At 28.2% G+C, this 12,466-nt stretch overlaps 1 protein-coding gene across 2 annotated transcripts in view; it reads right to left on the minus strand.

The window, feature by feature from the left end:
• The window catches only part of LOC132925758 (trehalase), a 29,374-nt gene extending 24,228 nt beyond the window's left edge, over positions 1 to 5,146 (minus strand). Inside the window, exon 1 of one of the 2 annotated variants that reach the window (XM_060990123.1) lies at positions 4,734 to 5,146. In XM_060990123.1, the coding sequence (XP_060846106.1) occupies positions 4,734 to 4,861 (128 nt within the window). In that variant the 5' untranslated portion in view covers positions 4,862 to 5,146. The remainder of the gene's footprint in view (positions 1 to 4,733) is intronic. The other variant, XM_060990124.1, reaches the window with a different exon arrangement.
• Positions 5,147 to 12,466: the final 7,320 nt, after the last annotated feature.

Raw genomic sequence — 12,466 nt, forward strand, 5'->3', positions numbered from 1 at the left:
ACACAATTAGTGTGAAAGGCAGTGCCGCAGTGACTGGAGTGGCAAATCAGACAACGATTTCAAGCAAAACATCTGTGCCTACTACCTTGAGAAAAATTATTCTTGAATTTTATTAAATTTATACAAAAATACTCTAACAGTTTTCATACCCGAATGATTTGTATCATTAAGAAAAATTAGAAAGGAAGTGCACTATAATATACAAATAAAATAGGTATGGCCGAATAATTTAGTATCGCAAAGAATACAATATAGAACAAGAATTATTCAACTGAATAAAAATTAAATGAAGCATTTTTTAATTTAATTAGAGATGGCTATAACTAAAAGTTGAAAAAGTTATAGTCATATTTCCAAGTGCATTTCATAATAAAACAAAATATCGTAATGATTTGATATAGTGAAAAAGGATTTAAAGGTTGAAATAAACTATTCTATTATTTCAATTCTAAAAACAATATTACTGTTGGATATTATGAAAAAAATATACTCATACCAACAAACTTTTCGTTTCTTAATGATCGTAATTTTAATTAGATTTTTTACCATTTTTTTTTTTAGATGAATATGAAATCTAATGATCAATTAGACAGTGTGGATTTAATATTTATGTGACATTATTCTATTGTTTTGGATATAATTACGATTTTTTAAAAACCACAAAAATATAACCATTATAACCCATTATTTATTTTTTGACGTATATGTCCTAGTCATGAGTCTGGAGCGGCCTTGACACATCATCACCTCACATTTTCACGTAAATGGTTGATCGCGGTATATCATACAGTTTTGATATCCACTGATAATATTATTACAAGAAAGTCGTCTTGGAAATTGTATGACCTTAATTTGGATAATGATAACTGTACTATACGCATCATACGTATAATATAAAAGACAATTTACACTTTAAATTAGCACCTATAATGTCCTCATCTCACAATGCTCGGTCGGCTCAATATACTTTAGCGACACTCTTGTGTTGTTAAATACAATGTTAATAAAGTGATAATAATAATAATAAAGAGAAAAAACCTAACAACAACAAATTGGCACTAGGTGTGCTATTACATAATAATATGGTTCGTCTGCTACACGGGTTACGAGTATAGGATGTACGTAAGGTCACGTCACGCTCGCGATGGGGATGGTCATGACGCAATAGTAATATATAATATTGAAATATAAACGACAGCGAGTATGCACGCGCATCCAATAAAGCAATTTGTGCAGTTCGAGCGTTGTAATGACTTTATAGTGTACAACATAGCAACTATGTATAACGTACATGTACGCGTACATAATATGTTATATTATAATATAATAGGTGCTAGCGATGCATACACTTAATAGAATACGGTGGTGACTTAACCTACGAAATGGATTGTTTATATTATATAATTTCACATGTATTGTACCGGTTCGGAAACGTTTTAAAACGATTTTTCTGTTTTTCATTATATTTCCACTAGCGCGTAAACACGATAATTGAAGAACAAGTAAATAAAAACGGATTTGATTGACATTGACACCGATTAGAACACTGTTGCCCGTCGACGACGATGGCGGCGGCAATCAGCCATATGTATAGGTATATGTAACTCTGGTCTCTCTGTCTCTGTCTCTGTCTGTCTGTCTATCTCTCTCTCTCTCTCTCTCACACACACACACACACACGGAGTAATTGACGGGTTGCCAATACACAGCTTACACAGCTATTTCGTTAGACACTACCTATGTCGCGCGCGCCACAAGACGAAACATATACAGACACAGGTACGAATAATAAATAACAGTACATACGAATATAATGTGTACACACGCAATTATTATTATGTTTTTTTTTCATGACCTACATCCTAGGTCCGTGAAACGAAAATAACGTAAAATAATAAACGCCTGAGATTGAAAATATAATATATTAAGTAGGTACTATTATATTCTGGAAGAACGCACCGCGAAGCCAATGACAAAAATTGTTATTATAACATAGACATATAGATGATAATAACAATAATAATATATACCTAATGTGTAACCCATGTAAATATACTATATCGAACGATAACCGTGTGCAGATTTTAAAACGATTTGCTGGCACGCGCAGGTAAATAATACATATAATATAGCCATAGGTACTGCAGTAGAATTTGTATTATACGATTAATAGTACCTATAATAATAATAATAAGCCAGTCATAAACGTAACTTATTATGATCGCTGGAACTAATAGACCGAACACTAATCAATGGAACCGATTTCGAATAATTTGACCTACACAATTCACTTTCAAATAGTACTACGCTGTGCGACTATTCACCGGCATTAAATTGAATTTAGAGAATGATGGAGAGAGAGAAAAGGTAAAAATTATTATTATCCATAAAGCCATATCATTGTATTGATAAATACCACACGTATGGATGACTGGCGTAATAACAAATATTTTTGTTTTAGCTTACGCACAACTACTTCAGTGTATGCTTTCATATTTTGTCGCGCGTCCAAGACCCCGAAATTCGAGAATTTTTACATAGAAACTGCAAACGGTCGTTCTTTATAACTTTTTTTTTCTAGTCAAAGTTTTCATTGATATTTTTATTATTGATACTTGCTGATAATAAACAAGAGCACGTTATTGTCGTCGTACAAATAGGGAACACAAATGTACCGAATCGTGTGGATTTTTTTATGTAGTGGAGCGCGGGAAGTTGAATGACATAAGATTGAGAGAAAAATCTACCGACACTAGGGTAAATCTTTGTAATCTTGCCAAAATTTTTGTGAACACGAGTATAGGAAAAAAAGCAAAATGGTATAAATAGATGGAACCTGAAATCACGCCACAAAAACTGAACTATCTCGTAAAAAAATAAGTAATTTTGTTACACAATTCTTCAATAAGTCTTTAAAAGTTTAATTTGCTCGTTACGATTATTTGATGATTCGATATAGATCACTAAAAAAGTATACCATAATGAAATAAAACTTTGAAAATCCAACAAAGGAATATGCAAGCTTCGAGTACTTCGACCCTATAGAACTACTTTTTATAAAAATAATTTCCATAAAGTATTATTAGTACGAGTTTACGGTATGTCGATATACAAGATAAAGAAAAACATGATTAGATTTTTTCTGATAAAGTGCACAGCAATTAAATAATCAAGATAATATTATATTATTATGTATTTCTTTTTCATTAATCATATGTCTATTGAGACATTCTCTGGTAAGACTTGAGTGGAAATAATAAAATGTATGTTATGTAAGCTGCGGAGATAATGATACTATTTAATATGAATAGAATTAATAGTGTAAAAATAGTGCACATTATAACTAAAAAAATAAAAACGTGGTACACACAATAATGACAAAAATAGAAACTACAAGACAAAACACGGAGTAATAATTACTCTACATTTTACTGACATGAGATTAATTTTAGAGAACATATTGTCAAGTTTCGTATATAACGTGGTGACGTCAGGAGTAAAACGAGTTCTAAGTACGTGATATGACAACAAGGAAAGCAGATTAAGTACGAATTCATCTTAATAGGTACATTATAACCACCAAAAAGTATTGGGAATTCTTTGAAAAAAAAATAATTTTAATTATCTTTTCAAAACCGTGTATATAAGTATAAACCTATATAAAAACGGCCACATTGTATAGAATTCTCTGAGAACGTGTTTGCAATACTTTATGTTTATGTATAATTTTCGAGTTGAAATTTCAATGGTTAGTACACTAAAAATAAGTGACGGCCAAGATAAATATCATATACAAACCTTGAATTAATATTTTAATTCAATGCGGGAGCTGGTTCATATTAAACAAGTTATAATGTATAGGCAGAGATCGCCTAGAAAGGAGAAGTAAAAAAAAAAACAACTTAAAGTTACCAGTCAGGGCGTCCCGGCATGTCCCGGAGGGGGTAAACAGGCCAACTCGTTGATTTTATATAAAATTTATTCGGCGAGATTGCATGGAATTTTTTTATTTTTTGACCACTATTACTAATGTAATATTGTTTTTATCCTTATCAAAAAAGAAATAAATTATGCAATATGGCGTTTACTTGTTCGATAGGTTTATTATTATAATCTTAAAGTAAAAAATAAGCAATGAAACGCCAGATATATCAAAGAAGTAGGTACGGAGAAAATGTATGATATGAAAATCGCGTTAAATAGCATTATGTAGGAAATTTAATGAGATTGACAAATTGGACTATGTCAAATAGTTTAATAATTCGTGTTAAATTTACAAATCTTAGTTATGACTGTTATTTACGACTACTATATATCCCTATGTTTTTTTTATTATTACAAATATTGTAACCGTAAAAACTCGTGAGAATATTTTTGAATTCAGGATTAAATTTAAGGACTTGGAATCTCTATCTACAAAATTATTTTCATCAATATAGTATAGCTATGAAATTAAGTATAACGAGAATAGGAGCACAAACGAGGTATGGAATTTTAATAACTCGCGCAAGGAAGGCCAATCAACATTATTATCCTCCAAATTTGTACACGGCGAGTTTTTTTTTTTTAGAATATTAAAATGAAACTAAAAGATAATAACATTTATAAATCATAATTTTTAAGTTAAATAAACTAACAATATATACTAACTAAAGCAATAAAATTAAATCATCTGTGCCAAATGGATGCAGTTAATGGAAGATAATAAAAATGGCATTTTAGACCTATCTTACCTGTCACATGTGGGAGACGAAGCAACATGTTGATCCGCATCAGTACTCCAACATCCACACAAGGAACTGATCAGTAGTATTAAAGTTATCATAACAGAATTTGTAAGTACGCCCGCACTTTGAGGCATTTTATTAATTGTTTTCTCAATAACTTTACGAAGCGAAATAAAAAATAAAATAAAAACGAAAACTATATGTGATCTCAATAATAATGATACTTAAAAACAGTATTTAAATAAAAAATAACACTATCACAGATCAAGCTTATTTTCTCAGCAAAATGACGACTTGTAATTTTTATAAATTATTATTATTACTTATCATTATTTTTGTTTTATAATAAATTAAAATATAAATTTTTGGCCTCGATAAGTTTAGTTAGATTCTTGAAACCAACGGGGATGAAAATGTGTGTGTTTTGTCGAGAGCTTACTTCCTTGTAACAATCTTTGACGCAGCTGCTGATTTGCCACCTAGCGTTCCAGTAGTGTTGACTAGTGTCTTCAGTTTGCTAACGCGCCGGTGGCTCAGTGGCTGTACTCGGGCCCTGGAAACAGAGTTGAAAGTTTACATTGGACGTGTGTATTAAAAAAAAATAAAAACATATAAATATATGAGTAAAAAAAATAATTAAATAAAAATAATATAAACAGTACGATTATATTTAGTTGGGGTATCTTCTCTGTGGTATGATATGTTTTCGTCTGTTCGTGACTTGATATGTATAGGTACACGACGAATTTAATCTATGTATACGATGAACTCATACGTAGTGTAAAAATATATGTGCCTATTTATAAATATACACATAAACGCGCTTACGTATGTATTTCAAATAACAAAAAAAAAATTATAAAATTAAATACAATGAAACAGCAATATTATTAAAATTTTTCGATATTCGTGCGTCCGTCTGCTGCGGTCGTCCGCGGCCACCGAAACGGGTTGAGAAACAACGCTCGCACACGACACCACACTTCGGAAACACGCACAGAAATTACACACAGCGGAGAATAAAAATTAATAAATAATAGTAATAATTTATATTATTATTATTATTCAATTTTCAGACACCCGCGCGCACGGGGACACGATCTCGGCGGTGTCGTCGTTGTCGTCGTCGTCGTCGCAGTAATGTGCTGTAGCGTAGTGGCTAATCGTCGTTGTCAACCACTCGACGACACAGTCGCAAAAAATAATTTCGGTTGTGTGTGTGTGTGTGTAAGATTGTATTGAATTTTTTTTCTAATTCGTGTTTCTCGTCTGCGTGTGTGGACCTGTGCTTTTTTTCGGTTGGCGCAGACACTCCACAGAATCGGCACTGACAGCCGAGTCTACCGCCACCGTCGTTGCCGCGGCCGCCGCGCCGTTCTGCCTTGGTTCACTAAATATCCCTACCACCGCCGACGACGTCGCGAATTATTATTGCCATTGCATAAATTAGAGGGAGATTGTAATCGCGCGCGCACACACGCAAAAACGAACGCTCGCGCACGCAACACACTCGATATTTACTCACTCGCACGCGCGCGATATACTCTGCTGCAACGTGCGATTATTATTGTTTATTATTAAATTGCATTACGGTCAGTATAAAAATATAATAAAATAGTTTAATGTTTTGTCAAAAAATACCACTTACCGGTGATATGCAGATACTAATAACATCATCGTTGTCGATTAGATAATACGTGACGCGCATTAAACTAGGTACATGATATTGTAATAATATCACAGATTATATAATAATATAGGTAGGTACGATATAATGAGAGGCACACACTCACATAATCGGGTCCGAAACGCCACAGACCACGACGATTACTGCAGCGCAGTCGGACGACTACCTACTACAAAGACGAAGAAATCGTATGTGTGGAAAATGTCAAAACTATAAGACGGCTGTTATTATTTTAATAACCATATTATCTCGATTGCCAAGGCCCTAGATAACCTTTACTGTCGATTATACAAATTATTCATTCGTGTGGACGTTTAATATTTTATATAGTGCTAGCGATAGACTACAATCAATTATTAATTATTACTTATTGCCAATTGTCATTTGTTTTTTCACGATTAAAATATATAACAGAATATAATTTGGATTCCATGTGCATCCCATTTCCGAAAAAATGTGTTGGTTTCAACTGTTTCATGACGTTTTGACTGAATCATTGCTATCTATACCTACATATTATAAATTCAGTGGTATTTTTTTTCAGATAAAAATCCATCGCTATAAAATAGTTTCTCGATGGTGTCTCGACAGTCGATCTCATAGAAAATGTGAGGTTTCTCGCGACTCTTTAAAACGTTTGTGCAGTAATATACGAATAGTTGTATCATTAACAATATATTACGCGATTTCACGCTATTAAATGGAAATTCCGACAGAAACCTAATGGATAAGTATTAAAGTTAATGGTAATCGTACGATTTATTAGAAACAGTAAACTCAGAGTGCGATTTTATGAAAATGTATAATGTCCAATATCCATTAATTCGACCTATTTTATTCGAGTAAATCATAAAATTCTTTTATAAAAATAATTATATTTCATAATACAAGGGGTATATGAATATTTTTAATATTGACGTAAGAAAATTAGAAAACATTTAAATTTTTAAACTAATAATATACTTCGAAATTTTTATTTATTAATCTGTATAGATATTAGTTGTAGATATACTAATTATTTATTATCTACAAGTATATACAGCACACACAGATACATATCAAGGTAAATTAATTTTTTTAGGTAATCCTCTTTAGTGCTTGTATGCAAAATTGTTTTGGCGTTAACATATGAACAGTCTGAAGATGTGAGAAAATTGTTCTGTTGCAGCATAGGCCATGGATAAACATGATGAAATTCGGTCACGTCTTCTCATACACAATATATATCATCCATATTTATGATTAAATCTAATGAAATTCACAATACCAAAACCAATAGCCTGCATTGGAATAATCAAATTTTATCATTTTTATTAATTATAAGAACAATAATTTATGCATAATATTTATATATAGGTAGTATAATAAGTTCTATGAAGTATTATATACTAGCATCTAAGAAAAATTAGAAAAACTATTTCGCATTATTCATAAGATAATTAATAATTACAGCTAAAATATATAAATATATTTTCTAAATTATAATTTATCAATTAAATGTATTGTAAAGTATGACATAGCCATGAGTTGCTTACACGTCGTGCATACTTGAAACATATTTTGAGGTTTTTTGAATATGGCCTACAAAGTAATTACTTTGAATTAACCTCAGATAAATTAAAAATCAATGGTACAAGGATAAAATCTTCGAACTTTAAACTGCATTTACTCCAATAAATTTAAAAAAAATTCTTTAGTGAAACACATTTTTATTTAATACATTCAATAACTACATATAATAATTAAATATTTCGTACTATTAATTTTTATTGAGTAAACTACAATTAATAAGTACATTGTTGGTTATAAGACAAACTATGTCAACTTTTTATAATAGATGCTGGGTATTTTATAATAATTATTTAAAAAATTTTTACATAGCTACCTAATACCTATATAAATTATGTAATTGAAAGCCATAAAATAAAAACCTACAAAAGAAATAAATTAATATAATAAATAACTTAATATTTATAATAATTAATAGCTATAAGCTCTATGTTTCATCTGATTCGTCTTATTAGTTTCTGAGTTAAAAGTATAGGACTACAAATCATTTAAATAACCACACTACTGTAAGTACTCACTTATATAGGTATGTTTATGCATAATTAATATTTTTTATTAGGCCCGTAACTTGAAACAAGAGTAACCGATGTTATGTTTTGGTAAAGTTGAGTTTATTACACTTGTTTAAAAAATATTCCATATTTATATGCGAGAAAAACGAATAACAAACTTAAAGTAAAATTATCATATATCCAGGTCATTTAAAACATATCTATATATTTAGTACCAAATTGGTAATAATGTAGAAAATACAATAAAAACAATATATTAAAATCAATAATTTTTGTATCAGTTATTCATGTCATATGATATCATATTAATATTATTAAATTTAAATATTTATATAATAATATAATATATATTATAATAGAATTTAACTGTTAGCATTTTTCGAAAAATTCTTTAGATGAAAATAAATTAGCTTGAATAAAAATAATGATTTTTTAATGATTACAGTTAGGTTTTAACTACTTAGGATTTAACCTTTATTTTTAGCTATAAACATTAAAAAATTATAATAAAATTTAAGTGAAAAAAATGTCTCAATTACGCTGTAATATTCTAATTTGTAAAAAAAAAAGTACTCGTATAATTTAAAAACACGAGATTAAAAAAACATGAGTATTTAACCAACTTGACCTTGATATTTTCGCACTCTTTGAGGCCTAAAGGAAATATTACCAAGGCTAATAGAAAATAATAAAAGCAATTTCGTTTACCGTAGAGCAATACATACAAATCGTTTTAAATCCGAAAGCATAAATTAAGAGTGACGTCACTTTAAATAAACTCATAAAAACATAGTTAGATTCTTAGGTACTTATAGTAACATACATTATTTACAATAATATATCTCATGTAAGTTAATTTTAAAATGTACATATTATCCAGGTAAATTAGTGTTAAATTTCATTTGTTAACATAATTATATAGAATCAATATTCTCTAGTCAACATTTACTTTAAAAATAATTTTAATAGTACGATTTGCAGAAGCGAAACTATTGGTTACAATTTTACAATAACCTAACGCATAAATAGTATACGTAATTATAAATAGTTTATACTATACAAAGAAATATTTTTTCTAAAGATGATTTATTGTTGAGGATGATCAAAATAAAATCATATCATAAAACTTAAATGACAAGACACATAAAAAATGATTTAGTTATTTAAATGTTAAAAATAATTAAAAAAAAAAACAATTTAGCAAATGTCCTGATAAATTCAATATTACAAAATGTGTATTATTTACTTATTTTTTTTTATAGTTTTAATTAAAAACATCGTGATTTAATAATTAAAATAATTAAGTCGTTATTAATAATTGTGTGTATATATTATTATATCACTGTTTCAGTCAATTTCAGATAAGAAACATAAAATGTAATATAATATATTATTAGTATTTTTGATTATTTAAAGATTACGTTGATTTTAATGCTCGTAGGTTCATACAATTAAAAAATAGAATAAATTTGTTTTTTATTCTAAAATTAAAACGCACATTTCCCATATCATAAACCACAATATATACTTATATTTTATTGTTAGAAATCACACATTATAAAAATAAACAACTAGTATAGTAGTTTACTATATGGATGATAATCCATTGAATAAACAATGTTTGAAGAGATGTAATAATAGTTGAATTGTATGTTGATTGTTGATACACTAAGCAAATTTATTTATTAGAGATAATATTATATAGACATATAGTTGTACACAAATAATTAAAGGACACGAGTTTAAAATAAATTTTACTTTAGTCTTTTACATGAAATATAGTAACAAATAATTAAGTTGTAAGATTTATATTGTTTCTATTTATTTTAAACAAATCAAGATTGGCATTATACTTGTATACACATTAAAAACCATATTATTATGTAAAGCTATTAAAAAACGAGTATGTTATAACCTGTTGGTTGTTCGTATTTATGAATATAAAATCATAAAAATACTGAAAAATATATTGAGTTTATATAAATTACGTATAAATGCAATAATCGTGCATGACATTTGGGATATTTTTTACGATTAATTTACCAGTTATTATTTAATTTACAATAAATAGAAATAAATCGATATCTTCAAATACTTAATAAGTATAATTTATTAATACAACGTTAATAATAATTGTTTATACTTATTGTGCGTTTATTAATTGTACATAAATTACATATAATAATTAATAATAAAAGTTAACTTATTATAATTCTTATTCGATTAGAAGTATATAAAGAATAATGGAGATAAATTATTTCAGATAATATATAGTCTGTGCATAAACATGGGGGAGAAAGCCTGGTGTAGAAAGTATAAGAATTAAAACAGCTTGCAACTTCATTATAGAATGATATTAAATGAAAAACATTTGTAGATACACATTTGGTATGATTGATAAATGGTTAATTTGTCTCTAGAAATATGGCAATTAAAGTTTAAAAGGTATTTTTTTCAAATATTTTTAATTAATTTCATTATTTTAAAAATAGCCATTGTTCTATTATTAGCTAATGATTATTGTTGAGAAAAATAAAAAATAATAGTCAAGTTTTCGAAAGTGAAAATTAATCGATATTTTATGGTTTTCCTAGGATGTTAACAATAATGTAGGAATACCTACTCCTATAAAATGTACAGATGAGTCTTAAATGGAGTTCTTAGACTTTTTATGCAGTGGCTCAACCAGGAAGCTATTTATCTTTCTAACACAATGGAAACTATAAAAAAAAATTGAACATATAATATCGTGGAAATTCTGTATACATTATTATTAATGCTATAAAAAAATGTTTATTCCTTTTTAAAGCGAGAAGGTGAATGAAAATGAAAATCGATAATCGAAGATGAGGCGAGATCTTTCACGCGTTTGTATTTTAATGATACAAGTAATTTTTTTTCATTTATCCTTTTAATGTATTTAATGTACCTATCAATGTTTAAATAAACTTCAACAAAACATAATACTCTAAAAATAATTAAAGTTTCAATAATTTTAATAATGCTAGAAATACACATTTATGTAATATGTATTATATATATATATGCAGTATAAGTACACATCCTTAGTAAAAGGGCACTATAGCTAGATATTATACATTTTCAGAGTCCATTGAACGCTAAAAACTAAAAGAGATAATCAGGCTAAAAGAAGCAGTGAGGTCAACGTGAAGCAATTTGCATGATGATCATTATTGTAAAACACTTGACTGATAATCTTGAAGGGCGGTTCATTTAACTTACTAAATAATAGAAATTTAAACGCTAATACATTTATAAAAGAAAATAATTCATAATTCGACCAACAGAATAACAACTAGTACAATTATTACGAAAATATATAATATAATATAATATACGTAACATGGATAATTATAATTCGTTAAATGCATTTCTTTAAAATTCTACTTAATATTTGGTTAAAATAATTTTAAAATTATCTCTACTAGTAGAATATCACCTATGCCAAATTATTTTTAAAAAAACCAAGCGTTTTCAAAAACAAGACAATATGTTGCCAAAGTTATTAAACTTCCGATCTTATTTAAAGTATTTTAAATTTAAATAAATCCTAACCTACGTCATTTTAACGTCAGACTGTAACTATATGTATAATATGTATTAAGTTTTAAGAATTATTGTTTTCGGCAAATAGTAATATTTGATGATACAAAAATTTTAAAAATATTAGGTATCTAATAACAATTCCGACTAAATTAACTAAGTTATAGTTTCATTTTCACTATCATTGCGTTTGCGTTTGTTCTTCGGGTATAGAAAAAACGATATCAACGGTATATTGATGTCAATGAAAATTATTATTATAGCGACCTATATTTTAGCAAATATTCCAAGTCTGGGGAACATTTTGTGCAGTGTTATCTAACTGGCATGCCTGTTTATTTGGTTTTGATAACAATAACACAACGTAAAGTCGTATAGACAAATGTTATAATTGTTATTTTAATTTG

Source organism: Rhopalosiphum padi, chromosome 3, assembly GCF_020882245.1.
Source record: "Rhopalosiphum padi isolate XX-2018 chromosome 3, ASM2088224v1, whole genome shotgun sequence".
NCBI classification, from domain to species: Eukaryota; Metazoa; Arthropoda; class Insecta; order Hemiptera; family Aphididae; genus Rhopalosiphum; species Rhopalosiphum padi.